Source organism: Alosa pseudoharengus, unplaced genomic scaffold, assembly GCF_046254945.1.
Source record: "Alosa pseudoharengus isolate Yale_2024_CS ecotype anadromous, Long Island Sound unplaced genomic scaffold, YU_APseudo_1.1 YU_APseudo_1.1_scf_10, whole genome shotgun sequence".
Taxonomy (NCBI): Eukaryota; Metazoa; Chordata; class Actinopteri; order Clupeiformes; family Clupeidae; genus Alosa; species Alosa pseudoharengus.
The window spans coordinates 15,393,807-15,418,819 of NW_027468565.1; the positions used below are offsets into that span (position 1 = coordinate 15,393,807).

The following is a 25,013-nucleotide window of genomic DNA, read 5'->3' on the forward strand; positions in this document are numbered from 1 at the left end:
CTGTGAATACACAGGGAACATCAAAATTATGAACTCTGTTAGATCTAGCAACAAAGCAAAAGTTAGGTTTCAGCTATCTTATCAGCCGACTTCGGGAAATAGTACAAGAAACATGATTTATATTGGGAAATGCAAGTTGCTGACATTACCTCACATTCACTGAACTGTCAGAATATACTTACTGTTGAATAAAATGTAATGGATCTGCAATGTAACCAATCATGACTAATGGCAAACAGACAGACTTGAATGGCCAGTATCTCTGATCAATCAGTGCAACAGTATTCATCCCTTTAGGTTTGAACTGGTAACATGTTACCGGTATATGTGTCTACTGTAATATACATCAGGCATCACAAAGCAGAACATTAATTCTTTGTCATTCTATTTGTTATCACAAAGCAGAACATTAATTCTTTGTCAACTATTTGTCATTCTTAAAATACAAAAAACATGAAAACAGTTATTTGAAAACTATTTTATTGATCTCACATTATACCATAACATTATACAGTACAATAAATGAATTCAATGTATTCTTTATATCAATATATCTGACCAGCATTTACAATGTACAATTCTGTCCACAGTTAGCCACCTACAATGAAATAAAAATGAATTGACAGAGAGTGTGCAAACAAAATCTGAAATAGCCTGACACAAGACACATAACCACACAAAGAATGGTGTGACTATTTTGTCATATCCTGGCAAAATAACAAGGGTATACCTAACCTGATGCTGGAAGCAACGCCATGAGTACTCGACCAGCTCATCTACATCAGTAGACATAGTTTCTGAACTCTGAAACTGTGGGTGGTATCATATTTACTTGGTTAGCTTTGTCAGATGTACAATAAAACAACATGTACAGTAGGTACTAGCTTGTTGAAGCATTTCAGACATTTTGGCTGCAAGAGCACATAAGCCATCTACAAATGAATGGTTTGCTAGTTATTAGAAAATATTGTCATAGATTTCTCATAAATGTTTTATACCATTCCATATTTATATTGACATGGAATATGTACCCTACTCAATTACAAAGTATCTCTGTCCAAGAAAATCATAAAACATTTCTGGAACATCTCAACAGCTTCTTGTAAGATGCCATCTGTAAACATCTGCTTACAAAAGACAGATAACAGATTTAACCCTTACCACATAAAGCCAATAGGCTTAGTCTGATTGTCAGCATAACAATATGTTAAATGATCTCGTGCTACCTCGTTATGCGTTTCCTGTGTACACACACGACACGTGCCTTCAATCAGCAAACGTGAGCAAATTCTGCCATGTATGCAAATCAGTTTTTGTTAAAGGTGCTCTGTATAAACGGGTAGGGTATATGATCCAAGTTATCTTGAACACCATACTGCCCATGAGGGCACTCTGGCTTTGCCGTGTGTATTTTTCCCCGCTACAGTGACTCATTAGCAGCTCTTGAGGTACAAAGTGGTGTTATGAGAGAGGATGGGCTGGGGTAGTTAGCATGCTATTGCCAACATTAGTGGATATCTGGGCAACACAGAGCATACATATTTCTGACATTATGTCTGAACAGTTATTTCTTCAAATTCTTAAGCTATTTCTAACTACATTTTGAATGTTTCAAACTAAACTTCTTACATAATGGTACATTTAAGTACAATCCAATTGTCAACAGAAGAGCTGAAACATAAACCACTGCCCTGTATGAAATTTGAAATAAAGATGAATGAATATTCAATTTTTTATGTTTAACTTAAATATGGTTATAAACTACATATTTACTGTAACATAACAACTATATGAACAATACATTTCCTCATGCTCTCATAACATGCTCTCATCTCACACACTGTTCTTTTCCTTGCTCTTAAAAGTGCTTTTGCATTCCGTTTCAGCAGGCTGTGGAATGAGGTTTGGATAGAGCATGGCAATAGCAATTTGATGTACTGCTCTAATGTTACCACATCCTCCAGAGTCCAGACACCTTATTTCTAAACACCTTCAGACACCTTCTATTACTGCATAATTATGTCTAGGAAAGCTTGATGAATAAAGACCAAGATGCACAAAAATATTGACAAAAGTGAAAATATGACCTGTGTCAACATGCTAAAATAGCAAATTAGGTTCTAGAGCAAATAGGGTCTAGAATCACCATGTCTGCACCATGTCCGTTTTCCCTTTCAATCTGCACTACATACCATCTGATCGCTTTGTATTTGTATTTGACTGGTTGTGCAGTTTTTTCCCTTTTACACCCCACTGACCACACACGTGCACACACATCCTGGCAAAAGGGAAGACTGCCACTCATTCATTGGCAGGCATTTTGTCTCAGTCCTGGGGGTGAGGGTGGGTATGATTAGGTGTCTTGTGTAATTACATTGGTGTTATGGGCGTGGATGACGAGTCTGATTCCTGTGTACCCTGCACTAGAGTGAACATCACTGTATTTCAGTGTGGCTTTACTCAACTTCAGAGTCACTGTCATGCTGGGTAATCTGTCCTTGTTGAGACAGCTTTTTAAAGTCCTCTGGGTCCATTTTGCTCATTGTCCCATCTGGACCAAGCTTCATAGGCTGAATCAAACTTTTCCTGGAAAACAATCATATTTTTAAAAAAGATACTATCATGATGCACTATGTTTTTGATGTTTTGACAGTATTTCCCTTTCAGCCAAGACATCTAGCTGTTTTACACATCATTGAAATATACAGGGTCCCCACTCTAAGTCAAATGTAAAATTCCTTGACTTTTATCTGACTTTCCCTGACAAAAAACTTGAATTTCCATGACTTAGTATATTATGAATGGTACAATATACCGACCAATGATTTAAGAACAGTCTGTAGCATTAAAGACTCTTTTACTTTTTTAGAGCAGGAGATGAATAAATTGGCATTGAATAAACAAAGTTGGGCTACTCAAGCAAGCAGTAAAGCTAATAACCAGATATACACAAATTCTGCATGGAAATATTTGTATTAATGTATTTTGGCAATTACATTTTAAACTGCTACAACAAAATTCCCTGATATTCCATGACTTTGCCCCAGAAATGATATTCTGTGCACTGGGGGACTGGAGAGCAGAGCACATTAAAATAGCCCCACTCAAGCTCAATGCAAATCAAACCAGCTAATAGGCTATCTGAAATAAAACCATGCCAATCGGCCAATCTCTAGGTATGGTGAAGGCTATGCGATGATGTGGGGCTATTTTAATTCCAAAGGCCAAGGGAACTTTATCAGGATGCATAGTATCCTGGATCCATGACATAACTGGCCTTTAAAAATAAAAATCTGCCTGCCTATGGGAATTTATAGGGGTGCCAATACTTATGACCCCTGTATTTTGAGGAAGAACATTTATCTATTTATGATACATTATTCATTCACAAAGAAAATTGGTGCTTAAAGGTTGGATATTTCCTAATTATTTTACTTAAGGCATTAAGATCAATTTTCAAAAGATGATTTTATATTCCTCTTTTTAGTCAACTTTAGCAGAGGTGCCAATAATTCTGGAGGGTACTGTATGATCACATAATGTGAATATGGATGTTTTTATGCATTTATGAAAAGGCTATATGACAGCTGGACATAAGGTTATACCACTTGTTAGACAGTAAAAGCTGTTTTTTCCATCACTGAAGGTAAATTAATATGTACCTGGAGAGTTTGTCAAACATGTTGACCAGCTTCATGGCCTCTAGCTCCTTCTGCTCCTCAGTCATCCCCTCCATGGGATTAGGCTGCTCCGCCTCCACCCGGCCTGTAACCGGGTTAATTCTAGCAGAGGAGTTAAAGTGAGATGAAGAGAACACGCTTAAAACAGCACAAAGACAAACACATCAAAACCACATCAACAGAGGAACTTCTGTTCACCACTGTGGTCCTAAAGAGATCATTTGTGGGATTATTTTAGCTTTACTCTTTAAATATGCTGTGGTCCACACAGACCCACAGGTGGAGAAGTAGAGAAGTAGAAGTTGCCTATTCTTACTGGGATTTGGCCTCTTTGTACTCCTCTGTTTCACTGTCCTCGTCCTCAGAGTAATGTCCAGGGTTCTGCCCCCCACGCATCAGCCCTCGTGCTGCTAGGAGCCCCGCCGCATTGCCATAACCTGTATACTTGATGAAGCGTGACACTATAACATGGGGGGGGGGGGGGGGGCAATGTTACAGCCATGGTTAGCACAACAGTTCATACACTGCATATGAGCTTTGTGCATGGAATTGTTGACTTGTTGTTGAATTGTTGAATTGTAATTGATTGTTGACTGTACAAGACAAGAGTTTTGACTTATAATGTAATAGCCTTGTAATAGCCCACTAAAATGTTATGTGTTACTACTGTTTACTGTTTAACTCTGTATGTGATACTACTGGGTAACTACAATGTGAAGTGCATGACTGATCACAGTTATCCCATTACATAGACATGACCTATTCACTGTGAAATAACAGCGGACTGCTCCCTCCTCATCAAGTGTTCTATTCACCATGGTGACATGGACTGGCTCTCTCCATCTAATTGTGTGGTCAAGTGTCCAGGGTAGTATTGCCAAGGGAGTAATATGGTCAAGTGTCATAGTATTGCCAAGGGCATAATATGGTTAAGTGTCCAGGGTAGTATTGCCAAGGGAGTAATATGGTCAAGTGTCATAGTATTGCCAAGGGCGTAATATGGTCAAGTGTCCAGGGTAATATTGCCAAGGGAGTAATATGGTGTCATTAAAGTACCTTTGATACTTTAACACATCAGTGCTGGGGTCATCTTTGAGACTTGTCCCTGACAAGGCTACCACCTTCATACTTTACCGGTAACTTTTAAATGTATTTACTTTGCACAAGTTATTCCCTAAATAAAGGACCATTGCACAAGTTATTCCCTAAATAAATGGCATTTATTTGCCTGTTATATGATGCTAAATTGGCAGCTGATGCGTTTTTGCTATACCATGCTAAAAATGCTATACCATCAACATAATGTGTTAACAGCAATATCATAGTGGCTATACAAATCTCTGTGGAGATCAATAGTCCTCTACCAGATAAGTCCTTTGATGTAGCTGGAATATTTCATTCACTTACCTCAAAGATGGTACAGAAGAGCTAATTATAATTAATACAATACAACCCGACTAAGCCACATTTGACACAACAATGAGCAATTGTTCTATTTTATGACCACTGCAATTTGTAATAAATGATTATTTGAACATGATATTGCTTCTCACCGCTTTCTTTACACAGCACGAAAAGGAACTCGGCAGCGCAGTGCTTGACGTCCGTGTCTATGTGCGTCATCAGGCGCACCAGCTTGTTCCGCAGTTTGTTCCCAACCTCTGGCCGAGTCTTCACATCCCTCAGTGGGGGGAGCACCTGAGGAGCACAGTCTCCACATTAACCACAGCCCAAACCCTCGCCAAGCTACCCACAAAACCCTCACCAAACATGTCATTTCATTTAGTCTATTATGTGCTATACATACATACATATATTATGTTTGTGTGTTATATTGATATCTCAAGTGGGTGGAGAGCAGCTCTGTGGCTTACTATCATCCTCAGGAACTTCCTGGTCCCTCTGTGGATGCGGGAGCTTTCTGTCAGAAGGTTCAAGGAGGGAAGCAGGCTCTCCTTTAGCTTCTTTCCCTGCACATATCAAGGACATGAGCCACATGACTGAAATGCACATGGCATCAGTGGTTACAATGAGTGACTATCTTCAGAGAGATGGCTGGTGCAGGGGCCCAGCTGTGGTCTGCTCTGCTCTCCAGTCCCCAGTGCACAGCGTCACCCTGAGCAATGCTCTCAGCAAAACAACAGCTACCCCAGTCTGGCTACACCACACGTATAAGCAGGTAGCTCTAAAAGAGTTCTAGAACTACTTGCCAACAAGATCACACACTAAAAGCAATGTCAACATACAATATATAAACAGGCAGTTATATAATACTCCACTACATTACTGTATATATTTATCTTTCCGGTATTCTTTTTAATTCAATTGGAGAATTCATGTCATTCATCAGATGTCTGACCCTGTCCAGCCTCTTCTCCATCAGCTCCAGGAGCATGTGGACGGCGTCCATGTTGACCCCCATGTAATCAATAGAGGTAGGCAGCACTTTGGGCAAGATGAGCACATCCAGGCAGGGCAGTGGCAGGTTTCCTAGAAGATTACAGGTGTGGCTGTGGCAAACACACACACACACACACACACACACACACACACACACACACACACACACACACACACACACACACACGATACAGATTAATGTATTTTGAGTTACTGTTGTGGTTGCCATGTACATATAGTCCCTTGATAGTAATGGTGTTCTCAATGTGGATACTAATTTGTGGTTGGCAGTTGTGTCCTCACCTATGGAACTCCTCTGTGCGGTCGTCGCTGTCTGATACACTCATGAGACAGTGTCTCAAGATGGCCCCCAGGTGTCGGTACATGGCAGCCTCCTCCTGCAATGTTCCATAATAACAAAAAAGAAACAATGTCAGACAGACACCAGGCTTGAGCCAGAATCGCTGAGCAAGATATCACACTACAATGGTTTTGTTCTAAGGATTATCTGAATGAAGTCGAATAGCATAAAAAGTTGATGAAAGCATGACAAAATGTCTTTATTCCTTCTAATGACGAACCAGCATTTGTCTATTATCTACACACTTTCTGATATAATTATTAATATCAATATGGAATTCACAAAACACAAAATGGCATTTTCTGGGTTGCTAAAAACAAGATGTCTTGGCTAATAGGTCTCACCCTGTTGCCAGATCTGTCTCTACTACATGGTATTACTGCACTATTATTATGGCACACCACATAGTGGGTCTCTCTTCTCACCTCGTCCACCTGCCGTTGGTTGGTGTCGTAGGTGATGTTGAAGAGGATCTTCAGGATCTCCATGGCACAGTCGGTCACCTCGCGACTGAACGGGGGCAGCTCCTCCCCGTCGGCGACCCCAGTGCGGGCCACCTCGTACGTGTCGGGCCAGCACACGCCCAGCGTGGCGTCCAGGGCCTCGGCCAGCAGGCTGACCCCGCGCAGCTCCTGCTGCAGCTGCATGCGCACGTCCATCCGAATGGCGGTCAGCATGAAAATGAGCCGCAGGTCGAAGAAGCGCACCTCGTGGGTCCACTGCGGCTCGCGGCACTGCTTCAGCCTCTCCGTCACCCCGACGACCAGCTGTAGCTCGGCCCCCAGCACCTGCGCCGCCTCGCAGTTCAGCACCATGTTGCACAGGCACTTGAGCGCCTCCACGATGCGCTCCAGGTCGGGGCTCTCGGGCGTGGCCTGGCCTTCGCGTGGCAAGAGGGCAGCGTGCTGCGCCAGTGTCTCCATGGCGGCACGGCTGCTGAAGGGGGCCAGGCAGGTCTTGTCACGTGACAGGATGCGTATGGTCTCCAGGCAGGCCAGCTGACAGGACGGCTGCAGCTCGCGCTCCAGATAGCCCAGCACCAGCTCCCCCAGGTGCTGCACAGAGGAGGACATGCTCACACACCACCACCACCACCACACTAACACCTACACACTCAGAGAGCTGGGGGCCCACACAGATCAGAACTGAATGTGAGGACAAGGTGTTTGTGATTACATTTTCATGGGAATGCAGGTACAACTATCAGAATTAGAAGGTAGTGAGCAAAGTATGTGTTCCCTGTAACAGTCTCCATTCAAGGGGGCCCTCCTCTGAGTAGTTTCGTTTTCCTTCTCAAGGGCATTCAAACTGCTTTTGGGGGAGTCTGCTCCCCCTCAACAGCATGTGTTATTCACAACCTGTACTACTGCATACTCATTTTAATCCTGGTGCAATCTTTTTCCTCCAAGAACACTGACAGACAACTGTCCCTCATGATTGATGGCAAGGAAAAGGTTGATATAAACCCTCGAGTATGTACTGTGTGATTAAAATGGAAAGACTTTACTGTCAGCAAGCTGAGCCTAAAAGAATGGATTCCTGGTTCCATACAATAAATGCAAAAGAAGAGGTGAAACACTTCAAGGTGCCATCTAATGCCAATGTCAAATTGAGCGGATTGCTCCTCTCTGTCCTCTGTCCGTTCAGTGTTTGCGCTCTAAAAATGGTGCTCATGTCATGCACACTTCTGTCTCTGTACATGGGAGACAAACCCAGTAGGGTGGACCGACCGAGCCCCATACAGTCCTGGCTAATCAACATGGCGCATCATGAGCACAGAAAGAATGGATTTAATAGACAGCTGAGTACAAATATCAACAGGCTTTCACAAAGGTGAAACGGAATCACTGATTGTATTTTATATCCATGGTTTATATCTCTCTTTCTCTTTCACAGACCATCTGTCCCTGGCATCAGTATTAAGCCTGCTATAGGCTACAACAGAAGATGCCAGATTAAAGATGATTAAGATTAGTGCGATATCAGCTATAGCGTCTTCACAGTAAATACTAATCATGGAATGATCCGGATCAATGATATGAATGAACATGAGTAAATTATTATTTTCAAACAATGGTACCCCAATATTTATTTCATCTGAAAATGTTACAATGCAATGCATACCTGAATGCATTAAGGCCCTAGGAAATAACATACATACTCCAAAGTAATCTTCATGTTATATTCTTCATGAAAAATATAATTTCACCTACCTTATCAAGCATAAGGTAGTAAACTTTTTAAAACTATGAACCCTCAAAACACACACTAGAACAGTGACGTTTAGAGGGGAGTGTGTGTACTTGGATGACAATAGTGTAGTGAACTTCACCCCAAAACCTCAATAAGTTGTGCTAGTGGCTATTAGCTTTTTATAAAAATTCTATAACAATTGCAGCTCATATAGTTTCTTTTAACTGACAGATCTAAAATTGGTCAAAAAAGATTCAAGTTGGTCAAAAAAGAGGCAGTTTGAGGGAACTTTTTCACTATCCCACATTTATACACATTCCCATGAAAACTTTACCAGAAGATTTTTTTCATGTGAGGTGTCTTTAGCCTTATATAAAATCCAAACTTTAGTTCTGTAAAAAAAATACAGAAATAAATGTTTGGTTCTAAGGCTACGTTTACACAACTACTGGTATATCAAACATGCTGTAAGCAATGCAAGCCTTTCCTGCAAACAGTGCCAGACATGGTCAGTCCACACCTCCCTTCAGTCTTTGGTTTGTCTACAAAATAACTGGCAGTCAGGAATGTCAATCCCTGTGGACATTCCCTGATAAAAAAAAGTCAAAAATCTCATTTGCCAATTATAGAGGTGAGGAGAGTTCCAGATACAATTTTCCTATCATGGAGTTTTCCCATATAATATTGCTTACAGCAGGTTACTTTATGTATCATGTATACCTCTTGTAAATTGTCATCCTATAACAAAGGCATGCAAGGAAGAAATACAGATTAAAATTAAGAGGGAATAAAGAATATTAGTATTTTAGTTTATAATCAATATATGTAACAAGTCAAAAGTACATTGTTGGATAGACAATTGAGTCATCATTTGTGTGGTAATGACAAAATGCTTTGAATACACTAGTGATGCTAACAACACTGTAACATCACTACAATCTCATAAGCCAATGTTCAAAACTGGTCACACGTTACCTGTCTCTCCTCTTGGTCATTTCTTTCAAATGTGAAGCACTGGCTCTTCTACGAAAAGAAAGATGATCATTGACTTATCATTGCTTCACACAGGTCTTGATTGAGATCAGATTACTTTCATGTTTCTTATGAGAAATATCACTTTTGGCCAGGAAACATGCCTTGTCAGCAAACCACACGTTTTAACAGTACACAGTTTATCACTGGGTGTGAAGACAGAACATTGTTGTGTGTGCAAGTTTCCTTAGCCATACATTTAAAAGTCACCTGGTTACAAGTTAGTGGCCTTGGCTTAGCTGGCTGTCATGCAGTAATACAGGGCTCACGCAAAGGGCTAGCAGCTGCTCAGCCGTTTAGATGCTGAGGATTTGTAGTGCACCTAGATATCTATTTGTGTTGCTGTAGCCTAATCCCCTTGCGTCAAAACAAAGTTTAAAAGACTGCAGAATATTTATCACATTTTGAGTCTGTCCAAAATGGATTTAGAATGAGGAGGTAGAATTGCTCTGATTTCCCTTGAACTTTCTGACCCTCCTGGGCACCTGCATTTTATGCAAAATGGCAACTGATGGAGACAGGTCCAACCAAACCAAACATGGATTAAATAGATTTTCTTAGTGTCAAAAGGCCTACTGCATTATCTCTCAGGAAATGCGAACAGCTGAATGTGTTGTTTGTTAATTAGGCTACTATTCTTATTCTTGTACTTGAGTATTTTTACACTGTTAGGTAATACAATTAAATGCTCATTATGCAACCATTACCACAGCCAATTCAAAAAAGAGACCAGTAGACCATTCCTGGAGAGGTATCCGAGGGCAAGTGGTCAAGCGGTTCATGATTATGAAACATGAGATGACAAAAGAGCAGCGACAATGCTATCCTCTGTATTATTTGTCTGGACGAAGCATCAGCAGTGTCAAAAGCTCCTCTAAGTGGTGGACCATTTGTTTGCTGTCAGCATCGGGGTTCAGTATAAAAGCCTACACACAATTTTGAACATTTAGGTCTACAATTTGTCTTTCCCAACTACTGTTTCTTCTACTCAGTTTCAACTACTAGCCTATACATATTTGAGTGATCCATCTTTTCACAATCACGGTGACAGCTGTCACCAGATAACAGAACCAGATAACATCACTGTAATACATATTCACACAGGCTACAAATAAAGTTGTGAACATGTAGGGGGGTAGGGTAGGGTATTCATACGTGCAACTTCAATACTGGCTAATAAACATTGATCATTGATATAGGCTATTCCCCAGCCTGGTGAAGCCCACGTAGCCTACACCAGACGCTCGTTTTACGCTGGTTAAGATACGCATCGTCTACGCATATAACTTACACTCATGAATCTAGAAACAATCCTATGTAGGCCTATGTCTGAAAAAAGTGGACAACTTCGGTTTCCGATGACAAACCAATAAACTAAAAATCATGACACATGAAAGAAACACCATAATCTGATTTGCATTAGTAATCTTTTACCTCCTTATTATAAGTCTGCAGTGCTATGAGTGCAGCATCCTGATCGCCGGTTTCCATTTTTTCTATTATGGCATTTAGATCCATCTTCATAGCTGAGTTCAAGGTATATTCTAATGCTCCCCGTCTCACTGACAATCATGCAAAAGCTCTTCTGATAGTAGGCCTAATAATCAGATAACACTCCCGTAGCCTACTGGAATCTTCGCTCATAGCCTGTAATCCTTGCAACACACAGCCTTACGGATGATGAGATTAGAAGGGGATTGGACGCCCACACTAGAGGATGTTGGGAAATGAAGTATTTGAGCATTTCGCCCCTGAACGAATTTAATCATATAATATTTATGTAAAAATATGACCTAGACCTACGTTAGCCTCACATGTTAGATCAATGTCCCATTATCTCAAATTATTCAGATATCGTACCAAACCAATTTCCAGCTGTTTACTCTGGTGACATTCAATTCGTCTGGTGTAAATATTTGCACTTAAAAAGGTGCAATAGGCTACAATATATATCTTTCAAATCCAGTTGTTTTTAAGTGTCTCCAAAGCTCAGAACCACATCGGAGAGATATCATAGCCATTTCGCTTACTTTCTCATCAATGTGGCAAATATCTTTCTTAGTGTTGCGGCTGCCAGCGTCCAATCGCATCCAGTTCTTGTGAATGTGTGACATACCAGTTTGAAATCTACTGAAGATTTTATGGGAGAGTTCTGACAGAGAGAAATTCTTTTCATCAGATGGATATGTTGAGGACACTATAGGCAGGCTTACTTACTAAATGGAACCGGTTGGCTAAAATATGGTAGCCTAAATCAGCTTGGTAGCCTACTTCTTAGATTAGGCCTACTTGTAAGCACAGTAGGTTCTGCAGCCTATTGTGGCATTGAAGGGACTCAATGGAAACGTCACCACTTCTCCAAAGAGGCATATTAAAACAGGCAAACGGTCATGGAACCAACGCAAATTTCAACCCCAGGACAAGGCGCTCGTCGATTTGGTTGCCACACTGTGGTAGGTGATAATTGTTGGTGGTCTGCATACATATCTCAATCGACAAGGCTATTATGTCAACCACATTATGGTGTAAAATATTTTTTTTCCGTTTTCACTTGTGCAGTGGACCTCTATATCCGACAGGCAGTTGTGCTGATTGAGGATGCCATAAACGTATGCTACCATCTTGCACAACAACAATATTTAACTGCCTGGAAAATAATTATCTTGCTAATTTCAGATTTTGTCTCTGCTCTTTTGGTAGTACCGCTCCATAAAACATTACATGGATTCCAGATCCCTTAAACTATACAGGTGGTACTACTCCAGAACATGGCAATGGTAAAATGATCAGTTATGAATTTGATTTTCAGTAGTATTAGTAGTTATAATACCCTGCATTTTCTTCAAATGCCCATATGGCTTCTTTTCCCCTCTCCACTTTAGGGTGCTGAATGTCATGATAGTTTTCATCCTTGGCCTTGCCTTCATAGAGAGACCTTCCTCCCTGTCCATGACCTCTGACCTACGCTACAAAGCGTGCCCCTGGGAAGCCCCGTGTGGCCTCACTGAGACCATTGAGATGCTCTGCTTTCTTACCTTCACGCTCGACTTGACTGCAAAGGTGCATTTGGACAATGTGCAATCTGAACTACCTGTTGATTGTTTTGTATAGTATGATGGCTTTGTTGTAGTTTGATCGAGTAAGATCGAAATTAAAATGATGTCTTAAGGATTTACTTAAGGATTTTGTTTTATATAAGAGTTTTACAATCTCTTTTATCCATCCAGATGTAATATCTGTTCCCCATTCCATATAGATCTACCTGATTGGTTGGGGAGAGTTTTGGAAATGCAGATGGCTGATAGGCTACATGGTGGTTATTGCATTGTCTTTCATGGACTGGACATTATCCTGGACCATGCTTTGTGAAGAGGTAAAGGTTCCATTTCCCTGGGAATTACATTCAAATTCATTGTATATAGTGATACCTACACCAGGCTTTTCTTACCATGTATCATGTGATGGCAGCATAATATTAGATGCAGAAGACTACTAAGGCCATTCTTCCTCTTGCAAAATTCATCACTGATGAAGAAGACTTTGAAATCCATCAAACGCACTCTACCAGAAATTATGAGGTACACCCCTTTTAAAAGTCAATTTGTTTCATATTCTCACTTTGCATATTGCATTATACAGTAGCCTACTGTTCTATCCATAAAAAAGATCTGATTGGTGGACTTCATAGTTGGTCGAGGGTGCGGTGCTTCTTGTGCACCAGGCATGCTTGGAATATTGAACGGAATCAATTTATTGACATTCAAAAATCATATCGCAAATTGCATTATCTGTCAGAAAAATCGCAATTAGATATTTTTCCCAAATCGTGCAGCCCTAGTCACAAGTCTCTGGAACCTCATACCATAGTACTTTGTATAGGCTACTACATGTATTAAGTGTGACGTTAGGTTGCCTGGGTGGAGCATGCACTTGACCATGTTATTATTGAACTACCTGGCTCAGTTAGAGGAGGCCCTAACAGGCACATTGGAGAATGAGGAGGCTGTATGGGCTTTGATGAAAAATCTCAAACTTTTAAAGTAAAAAGAGACAAAACATAAAATGCTCAAAGTATATAGGAAAAGCTGAACAATGAATAGTACTGAAACAAAATGTAGGTATAAAGATCTTGTATCTTGAGATAAAAATACAAACATCAGCCTTCTCAGTAACATCGGTGTATTTGCTGTCTCTCTAGTGTGTTCTTGCTTGTAGTCCTGCACCTGTGTCTATTCACTATATTTGGAATGCTGCTGTTCACTAGACAAGAGGTAAGAAGCCTACATGGACAGAAATGAAAATAAATGTGAACAATTTTCACTGACTTTAATAGAAGCTACGTATTGTCACAACAGTATATGGAACGAATTACGTAGAATCAGCTTGCTATAACATCTTGAGGCTGCTATGTGCTAATCCAACCCTTGATTGATGACTATGACTATGTTTCATAAATATCAAAGTGTCTCAGCACTTCTTTACACTTCTGGCACATCACTCTGTGTACAGCAGGGATGCTGCAGAATCATTTGTGATATTTTCCTAATTTTTCTCAAACCCACATCATGTCCTTCACAAGGAGTCAGAGACCAACACAGAGTGGGAGTCTTATTTTAGGAACCTTCCTCAGTCTTTCACATCTTTGCTGGTTCTTCTCACTACAGCAAATAATCCAGATGGTAGGTAACCATATTCCCCATCATAATAACTACAAGCAGCAGAATGAACTGTGTGGTTTTAAAAATACAGATATTATTACTTTGGCTTTAACAAGTTTGTTTTGTCTTATGGAAAGTGATGACCCCAGCATACTCTTCAAACAGAATCTACTCTCTTTTTTTCATCCTCTTCAGTGGTTTCGGTAAAATATAATTATTTTCAGAATGTACATGAGACACATAAGATGTATAGATTTACACATATAGTGCCTATAAAAAGCATTCACCCCCCTTGGATATTTCCACTTTACTTAACTTTTATAATTGGAATCTTGATCAATTTAATTTGGCCTTTCTTTTACAATAATTTATAAAAATCCCCTCTTTAATGTCAACGTGAAAGCAGATTTCTACAAAGTAATGTTAATCAATGAAAAATATTTAATGCAAAATAAGCAATTGCATAAATATTCACCCCTTCAAGTTAACATTTAGGAGATGCACCTTTGGCCACAATTGAAGCATGGGGCATGCGTGGATAGGTCTCAGTTAGGCTTGCACATCTTCCTTTGCAAAACTGCTCAAGCCCTGTCAGGTTGTAAGGGGATCGGGTGTGAACAGCCATTTCAGTGTTTCCCACAGAACTGAATCAGTTTTTAACAAATTAGTGTAGCGTGGTTATGATGAACCAGATTTAAGCACAATTTAGTACAACCTGGAAAATCATTGTGTGGTGCTCAATGTTGATATTGTGGTGGGCCGCCACAAATAAGTCAATGTATGGGAAACACTGCATTTTCAAGTCCAGCCACAGATTTTCTATAGGATTGAGGTTTGGGCTTTGACTCCCAACACTTGTACCTTGTTGTCTTTAAACCATTTCTCTGTAATTTTCGCTGTATGCTTCGGCTCATTGTCATGCTGAAAAGTAAATCTTCTCCTAAATCGTAGTTCTCTTTCAGACTGAATTAGATTGTCCTTCAGGATTTCCATATATTTTTCTGAATTCATTTCACTTTTACCTTTACAAGCCTTCCAGGGCCTGCTGTCGAGAAGTATCCCCACAGCATGATGCTACCACCACCATACTTCAAATTAGGGATGGTGCGTTTTTGGTGATCTGCTGTGTTTAGTGTCCACCAAAAATAGCATCTAGACTGATGGCCAAAAGAGCTTTGACTGGTGAAGAACTTGGGTAAAAGTTGTTGTAGTTTCTCCCATCTCAGCTGCTGAAGCTTTTAACTTCTTCAGAGTTGTCATAGGTGCCTTGGTGCCCCCCCCCCCCCACCACCATTATTCTTTTTCAACGGTCACTCAGTTTGTGATGACCACCTGCTCTAGGCAGATTTGCACATTTGCCATATTCCTTACATTCCTTAATGATGGATTTCACTGAACCCTCATTGAACTTCACCCCCTCACTTATGCTTTTCAGTAATATTTTCTTTGAGTTGTTTGGAACGTTCTTTTGTCTTCTTGGTGGAATTATAGCCAGGAATACTGATTGATCAAGGTAAGGTAAGGTAAGGTAAGGTGACTTTATTTGTACCCAAGGGTAGATTTGGTTGCAGGTAAAAAAGAGTAGGTTGCTTACACACACATAGACGACATTAACAACATTGATAGAGATTTGATATTTTTTGTAAATTATTGTATAAAATGGCAAATTAAATTGAGTTATTCCATTTATTAAAAAATACAATATCAAAGGGGGGTGAATACTTTTTATAGGCACTGTACTTTACAATTCAAAGGATTTTGAAGTTAAACGGCATCTAATGTCTATAGGAACATTCTTTTTGATGAACCTGCTGACTGCCATCATCTATAATCAGTTCAGAGGATATTTACTAGTGAGTGGTTCCTATTTCTTCTCAGAGATGTGACCTTATTTGAGCCATATTAGGAAGGTGTTAGTTGAAGATCATGTCTTATGTTTGATCCCATGTTTTTAGTTGTCCATCCAGACGTCCATCTTGAGAAGGAGGATGGGAATCAGAGCTGCCTTCGAGCTGCTCAGCTGCCAGCAGCCAGCGCTCACTCTCTCTGATGATGACATGATGTAAGGGACGTGTGCGTGGGAGCGCAGCCAGGATGCAGTATTTAAAATAGCCAAACAGATGTTTGTACTTTCTGTGAGATCCTGGCAAGTTTCACGACACTGTATATACAGTCTTGTAAGGAATAAATATTTAAGTCGTATAATATATGCAAGTCAGGAAGTATTATTAATCTTCATACCTCCGTGGGAATACGTCCCCTTAGAATTATTGGGTTCTTTCTACGTTCTGAGTAGTTCTGAGATATTGAGCTTCAAAGTCTTTGAATTCCATAGAGTTATAGCAGTATGACCAAAAGCAACTCTTTTGATCTGAAGCAATACTGTAGGATTGTTCAACTTCGGCAGTATCTGCTGTACCTCTATGGTCTATGTTTTGGGACTCTGGTTCTAGAACACTATGTTTTTGGTCCCTGACTGTATGCAGAGATTAAGTAAATATTATGTTGACCGGTTCTCACTGTGCAGTATAACAATTTTGTAATGTTTTTGTAGTGAATGTGTGCAGGTGAAGACACTGATGAAGGTTCTGAGACGAGTCAAGATGGATTCCTACTACCGCCAGGCCATCATTAAAGTCTGTTTGGGCATGCTCAGTTAAAGTCTTCTTATGCCATTTAACACTAGCTTTTTAAAGATCCTGTACAAAGATGTTCTGCAGTGTTCAAAAAGACAGATCACTGTGGACAGTTGCAACAGAAACAGCTATTCTTTTACGGTTTCTATTTGCTCTACTTTTATTATTCTGTTTACTTAGTAGAAAGCACTGCAGTCCCATAATGGCCACATTGAGAGAGAAGCCTTTCAGATGTTATTTGATGAACTGGACAAAGACAGGATCAAAGAGGTAAATCACAGTGCATTCACTGGAGAGGTATGCTGTATTAGATAAGGCACTGACACAACCATTGTAGACTATGGAAAATGACCTTAGTCTGCTCTGTTACATAGGCTTACATGAACTGCCTGAACCTACCGCAGACTGAATCATTATAGCCAACATAACTATTACGGCATACAACAATCATAACAACAGTCAGTCCATATATACAGTAGGTGCATTATGTTTGAGAGGCTGGCTGTGGGTGAGCAGACTTCAGGTCCTATTTTGTATTCACTGTGTTCCTCACAGCACCCTCCAGCTCCAGAGTACTCCTCAGTGATTCTGCGCAAACTGCAGCGTGTGCTCAGTCATGGTGTCATCACTGTGGGTGGGAACGCTGTGGCACTGGCTAACATCATCTGCATCTGTGTAAGAGCCGCTGGACAGGGTTCAGCTACCCTTTACAACAGCATATTTTTTGCTAGCTTGGTGTAATATTCACCCATGTGGTATTTAGAATACAGTTTTCACAGAATGGAATTATGGTCTATTATATCAAACAATAGACCAGATTTGATTTAGATTTATTTGTGACATTTGGTAGCAAATGCAAAGGAACAACAGGTGATATTTATAACTTATTCTTATTTTTTTCTGTCTGTAGAAACTATGAAAAATGAGGTGATGTTACATACATATAAAATGCTTTTGTATTACAGACTATCCTTGTGATTGACTCGGGAAAGACCTTGTCTCAACGAGATGACTACTATTTGGAGGTGACTGGGTCCTTCATGTGATTTCATTGTCATCTTGAGGAATGATATAAGCTGTTAATGACCAACTATTTGTGCTGTTGTCTTACTCAATGAGTTAATTAGCATCAGTGTTTGTTGGCAATTTGTTGGTCACTGTCACTGTATGTAATTGGTAAAGTGAATTCATTAGTGCTGAATTAGTGCTCTGCTGAAGTAAGGATAATTCTATTGGGACTTGTAAGAAGGTCGAAAGTTAAGGCAGCTAATATGCTTTCTAAAGTTTCTAGAGTGTACTGGAAACCACTGCTAGAGTGTACTGGAAACCACTGGTATGTTTATAACCGAATCATCTCTTGCAAGTCAAAGTTTTTTTTTTTTAAATGCAAGTTACAAACAGTTGATTACTTAATGAGCATACAAAGGAAATGTCATACATGCATAAGGATAACATTCTGAATGTATCAAGTTTCAAAGAGTTATCTATGACTTTGTTTTTGACTTTTGACAGTTAATCAACTGCTTCTTCATTCTGTGCTACCTGCTGGAGATGCTACTGAAAATAATTTCTTTGGGATGGAGAGGCTACTTTTCCCATGGAAGTAACATTTTTGACGGATTTCTAACTGTACTGTTACTGGTAAGCACAGCCTTTATGTACTGTGTCAACATGGGCCAATGAGGCGTTACAATGCATTATATAGACTCCCTTACCTAACCAAACTAGTGCCTTTACTCAGTGTCTCTCCATCATCCTGATCTTTTGTGGGTATGAGGTGAACACTGTTTTCATAACTTTATTGCTGTGCATTATCTGAGCAGAATACTCTGCTGAATGTCTGACTAATGATATTGCATCTATCTACATGTATGTGATATTATTCTATACATCTATCTTTACAAATGCATTTTTTCCCAGATCCTTCAGATATGTGTCTTTGCCACTTATAGACTTCCATATACCAGCTGGTAAGTTCGCCTTTGCACAGAGAGTGCTGAACCAATGATTTGCAGACGCGTCCTCAGTGAATGAAACAAAAAATCACACTTAGATGGAGAGATGTTTATATTGCACTCATTTCCCACAGTGTTGTTGTGTTGTCTGTGCTACATCAGCATGGTGTGTTATGTTGCAGGAACCCTGCCAAGAAAGGAATGCTCCCTCTGTATGAAATGGCACATCTGGTCAACATGCTGATCGTTGTCCGCTTTTTGAGGATTATCCCTAACATAAAGGTATTGTACATTTCAAATTGGAGTTGACATAATTGAATCTTATGTAATTAGGATTCATTTTTACTTTGTTTTTTTTTTTTAATCCAATTGAAACTGAGTAACTAATTTTTTTATGTAGAATGGAGTATGAGAAGATTTCAGACATTTTAATGGCATTTAATTTGTTTTATAAACTGATTTCAGCTTATGGCTCTGGTGGCCAGCACCCTTATGGATTTGGTGAAGAACTTAAGAGCTTTTGTGGGCATTTTAGTGGTAAGATCATTAATAAAAAAGTCCCGGAACAATTTTATGTTTGGGTATAGCGTGTTTGCATGCAACACACCTCCTGTTCTATTTGGGTAGGCTTCAACACTGATGTTGTATGCTGTTGGTTTTATCCAACAGTAGCATAATACCTTTTATGCTGCGTTTTGGGCTCTTACAAGTTCTGTGCACTTTCACATTGCACTGACAGTCAGGGCCACACAATGTTTGTTTCTTTACCAATCAACATAATTATAACACAGCCAGCACTAACTCTGCTGTATGTATGGGTATACTTGAGCAGAGGTTATTGACAAGAGTATGCTTTTACACTGAAACAAATATTATGCTTGTCCCTAAGGTTGTCTTTTATGTCTATGCAATCATTGGAATTTGGCTCTTCAAGGGAGTGATCGTGTCTCCCACTAATATAAGGTGATATTTATTGATAAAACTAGCAGTAAACAGAGCTATTATTTATACTGGTATAGGTACTTATACTACATTATACATATTCACTCGTATACAGCTGCAGTCATTCTCAAATAAGGAAATACAGTGCCAACGTTTCAGTTGCATGTGGGTCATATGAACAACTTGGCTACTGGTCAAACAACTTTGATGACTTTGCTGTGAGTACACACACACACACACCATACTAATAGTTTAATTTGAAGTGATTGTACTGAGTAGTATAGTATTATAATTGTTTACTGTTTATCCCCTAGTCATCTCTAGTTCTACTCTATAACATCATGGTGGTGAACAACTGGCAGGTTTTTTTCGAGGCCTACTCCAGACACACCTCAGAGTGAGTTGTGTCCATACTGGTGGATATTGCACCCAGCACTTTTGTGAACTCACTCAGCCACTATCCGTGTGGATGTGCATCTGTCAGTTTGGAGAGAGCTAACTGGCCGATACTTTTTATCACAGATGGTCAAAGATTTACTTTATTGCCTGGTGGCTCACCTCTTCAGTCATGTGGGTGAATCTGTTTGTGGCTCTGATAATAGAGGTAAGATCAGTACATTGATATTATATTATATTATATTATATTATATTATATTATATTATATTATATTATATTATATTATATTATATTCATGTATACTGTAAAAGTCTTTCTCTTCTTGATCTAGAACTTCATCTCTAAGTGTGACAGGAGTCATGGGTCCTCCGTGTCTGACATGAGCCTGACTGACTTTGAGACGACTGTGCAGCTGATGTTCAGGTGGGAAACACTGACCTGCTTTTTCTGGAGAGTTTTTCTCAGAGGGTTGGTTGACTAGCCTCTCTGTACAGACCCATTTGAAGCTAAAGTGTGCCAGACGCCTAACCGTTCTCCTTCAGGGATATGGAGTATCGCAGCTGATAACTAAGACCTGGTTTCTCAGTATATTCATACACTATTCCAGACATTCTGATGACCTTAGTCTAATGGGATCCTTTTCCGAACTGCTGCACATTTAACTTTACTGTATATGACTAATGTTTTATGAGTCATTTATGTAAGACTCATTCATTTCTGCTCATTTTTCCTTTGGATAGAGAACATATCCCAGAGCCCACAGAAGAGGAGATCATTAGCAGGCTTCATGAGAACCCCCATCTTCACCTTACTCTGTAATGCACCTTACGAAGAAAGCTAAGTACACTTTCAGCTTAACTGTAGTGTATTACAACAGGATTCTTTCAGTCTGTACCTGTCTTACAAACCACACAAGTGTACAGTCTCTAACACTAATAGCACTAATTTACCTGCTGTGAAGAAATAATATGATAAATCTTGTGTTCTCTGTCTTATATATTTAAAAATATTATTATTTAATCTTTTTACATGAAATTGAAAATGCCACTCCATGTAGTGTAGGAAGTTGCTGTTCAGGTTATATAGGTAATCCATGACTCTGTAACTGGCCTACACATGTGGTTAATTCTCTGAATTTGATGTTGAGAATCTGTACAAAGTTTATAGAACATTTTGACATTTATTAACTAAATCTTAATGAAACCATTCCATTATTGGTCTTTCAAGTTTTTTTGAAACCATATGAACTGTTTTGAACTCGATGAGGAAGTCCATATTCTCCATAGCAACACACAGTCCATACAGTTTTGCATAACTTCCTTAATAAGTTCTCAACTCAGGCCTTATGTGAGATTACCGTGTGGTTGGGAAAGTTGGGGTTTCATGTAAGTGGTTTGTGAGGATGTGAAACAGCTGATTTCTGTGCCTCTGAACTGGTCATGTGATTTTTCAAGTCTGGTGTTTTGTTAGGTTGAGATCAAATTTTAGAATCCATGCCCATTCATGGACAGGTCTTGATACTTGTTGTGGGTGGATGTGTTTAGTGGTTCATGTACAACACCATAGAGCACTACCTTGGTGATCCCAGGTATATAGCTATTTAAAATGAGTGAAAATGTCTGTTATCACAATATCTTGGACTGTAATTACATAGGGGAAGCAATTCAACTGCTTCCTGATGGTAGGGCTTGGCTCCCTAACCATTATAGTGTGCCCAAATCCATGTTGGCCTCCTTAGGCCTTTTGGTTCGTTGCTAAATGCTGCCATCTACCTGCTAAGTATGTGCAGTGTCTCACATTCATTTTGTCATATAGTGTTTTTCCATTCATAATCAAGTAGGCTATGGCATTTCTCAACATTGGTCTTCTATTCATTTCTGTAGAGAAAATTATTTCTTTGCTCATGTTGTGTCTTTATTAACTTATCAAGCGATGTAATACCAAAACGAACTAAACTGCTTTGAGACATTTCAGTAAATGCTGACCTCTGCTAGGTCAAATAATGTAAAATAAATCTATAGCATCTTTTATTTGACTGTACTAATTCAGTGCTCATTTGATTTAGACTCAGCATCAGGCTGCTAGTGAAGCCTATTTACTTCACACACATATTAGCTTTTGCCGGCAGATGTTGATTCGACACATACACACATTTACACATTTTACATGAATTGTATGTGTACATGTGTATTTGAAAATCATGATTACATGAGTGTACACATATACATAAGCATACATAAGCTATGTGTGTGTGTGTGTGTGTCTATGCCTCAGCAGATCTTTATGAGAATACTGAACATAAACAGTAACCAGTAAGTAAGTGTTGACGCAAGACACCCACACAAGACCTAGCTCATATCTATGCAGCACCCACTCAGCCTGTTTGTTCACCTTGCGGAGCGGTTTTGTGGCAGGATCTAATCCATACCTGGGTCGTTTCTACATGCACCTGCTCGCTCCTGCCCATGACCCAATAAAGCAGCCTCCACCCCCATGCCCTGAACCCTTCAACTGGTGGTATGGCCCCCCAGCCAACTCTTATCACTTCCATTTACTGATAGGAATGTTGTACAGTCAGCGCAGCTGTGGCCATAACTCAAAAATGTGTCCTCAAAGCAGCAAGTTCTGAATCTTAGAGGATTTAAGACTGCACTTTTTAGTGTGTGACGGTTGCATTTTGTCTGTCTACTCTTACTGTTCCTTCTCAGACATTTGCATAGGATTGGCTGATATATCTGGCAAGACTTTCTACAACATCCGGTACCCACTTTAGCACTAGGTGTCACTGGTGCTTACATTTTATACTTGTCTAAATTGTCTACCCATCCTCATATCAGGCAAGCTGGGTCAAATAAAACTATGGTGTTCAGTAGTTCAGTAATTAGTAGCTGTACAGAGTGTCTCTCCAACCCTCCTTTGGTTGATGCCTGTGCATGACTGCCTAGATTTTTACAAATTCATGTAAACCATCAGCCTTTACTTGAAAGCATGCTCTAGTTTCATTGAGCGTTATATGCTTGAGGACTTCCTGTTAGCTGATAACATTATATGAGGGACATGTCAGTATGAGAGTGGATAGGAATATAGCAGGACGCTAATTATTACACACTGATTAATTATTTTGCTATGAGGCAGCAGGCCTACTGTTTCAAATCTCTTGACCATGGAGAAACAAATTTCTGTCATCACAACTAATTTTATTTTGTTGTCATAAACATTGGGTCATTACAATACAATAATGTCATGCCATGTGCTGTGAACCTTTCCTCGGAACACCAGGTGCGCCTACATTTGACTACAGCTTCATTGTTCTCCTGGAATGCAGTTACTTTGTTTTAGAAGTTCTACATATTTTTTAGTTTAAGTGTGTTGAGGTGTATTTTGCTTCGTATCTTGCTTCATAGTCTGATATAGTTTGCCTTTTTGCCCTTTTGCCCTGGCAAGCAACCCTACAGAGGTACTGATGCAGTTCAGTCCCACTTGCCCTCTCTCTTCTCAGAGTCCTGTTCCTATAAATTAGAGACCCATGGAACCACAAATTAACAGCATATACACATATGCACAGAAGGTTGGCACAATAGTATGCCCATAGGAATATAATGGCTGGATAATGTTCATGTGTGGATCTATTTTTTGTTGGAGGAAGCAATTAAAGAAGGGCTGGCACTAAATAGTCGGGTAGCACACTTTTTGATGTGTGTCTGTTGTTGCCTCAGTCAATGAAGGAGATGTGCGGGCTGCACAATGCTCTTTTCAGCCCAGGGTAAGCCCTTAACAGAGGGGACATCAGAAGAGGAGGACCGCGGGAGAGGAGGCAGAGCGAATGGCGAGGGAAATAGAGGGAGAGAGGGAGAGAAAGAGGGGCTGAGAAGTGAGAGTGGCAGCTTTTCTGTCTTTCTTTCTTTTGCCATCAACGACACTCTGTAATTAGGCTTCCCTGCCTCCATCTTGTGGTTCTTTCTTACTGCCGCGTAATCATGGACGTTCAAGCTGGCCTTAAAGCAGGGGAGTTGCACCTGTCAGGCCAACACCTCCCGCCTGACACAGGGAGCAGCCATTAATCTGTAACCTTGGAGCCTCCACTCCACCCTGCACACCTGGACCACAGGTGGACCTTTATCTCCGTGCCTGTTCATGGGGATGGGGGCAGAGCAGACGGCTCCGGCTCAGTTCAATCTGTCCCTCCCCAAGTATGGCACGAACAGCAGGCCCTCGATTATGTCATCCTGGCTTACTGTGTTATGAGGAAAGATAACCTGTGCTATAGAGAAGAACTATTTTTACCTGCAGCAAAAGTCAAAGTCAAAGTCTGCTTTATTGTCCTTATTTGCCCAGACATACAAAGAGATCGAAATTACGTTTCTCACTATCCCACGGTGAAGACAAGACATATTTCACCAATCAAGTCCACAGACAAACTCTCAAATACACGATAAAACAGCATGCATAGATTTGCATGTGATAACATTTTAGATGTAGAGATATCTGATAAACTGGTTTTGTAAAGATCAGAGTTTTTTTCAGTTATATCTTTCAGTGATGTGTTTTCTTTCATTACACATAACTGCAAACCAAAATCCCCTGGAGTTTTGCCATCAAAAACTGAAAACAGAATCACACAGAAAAGGCAGTAGTTTAAAACACTGCTTACATTGCTGTTCTTCATAAAGTATCAGTAGATTTTTCTAAGATATTTCTCTTGGCAGTTTATACTAACCCTATGTATTTCTCTGTACCTCTGTGTAGAAATACCATTACA

General features: G+C 40.0%; 2 protein-coding genes across 2 annotated transcripts; one reads left to right on the plus strand and one right to left on the minus strand.

Moving 5' to 3' along the window:
• Positions 1-567: 567 nt before the first annotated feature.
• ric8a (RIC8 guanine nucleotide exchange factor A) lies at positions 568-11,246 on the minus strand. The gene is made up of 10 exons (XM_076265288.1): positions 11,101-11,246; positions 9,610-9,657; positions 6,867-7,496; positions 6,384-6,478; positions 6,040-6,190; positions 5,555-5,650; positions 5,234-5,378; positions 3,997-4,141; positions 3,663-3,782; positions 568-2,586 (listed from the first exon to the last, which is right to left on the minus strand). The coding sequence occupies exons 1-10, from the start codon at positions 11,188-11,190 to the stop codon at positions 2,457-2,459; spliced, it is 1,650 nt and encodes a 549-aa protein (XP_076121403.1). The 5' UTR covers positions 11,191-11,246; the 3' UTR covers positions 568-2,456.
• An 810-nt stretch (positions 11,247-12,056) lies between these two features.
• Positions 12,057-21,073, plus strand: LOC143110182 (two pore channel protein 2-like). The gene is made up of 25 exons (XM_076273058.1): positions 12,057-12,132; positions 12,226-12,275; positions 12,367-12,443; positions 12,549-12,726; positions 12,923-13,039; positions 13,135-13,244; positions 13,865-13,937; positions 14,246-14,345; positions 14,462-14,527; positions 16,113-16,177; positions 16,280-16,386; positions 16,879-16,960; positions 17,144-17,230; positions 17,516-17,635; positions 17,926-17,985; positions 18,473-18,601; positions 18,881-18,930; positions 19,098-19,197; positions 19,381-19,452; positions 19,805-19,878; positions 19,973-20,075; positions 20,172-20,254; positions 20,380-20,461; positions 20,586-20,677; positions 20,995-21,073. Exons 1-25 carry the CDS (start codon positions 12,057-12,059, stop codon positions 21,071-21,073), a joined length of 2,232 nt encoding a protein of 743 aa, XP_076129173.1.
• The last annotated feature ends 3,940 nt before the right edge of the window (positions 21,074-25,013 follow it).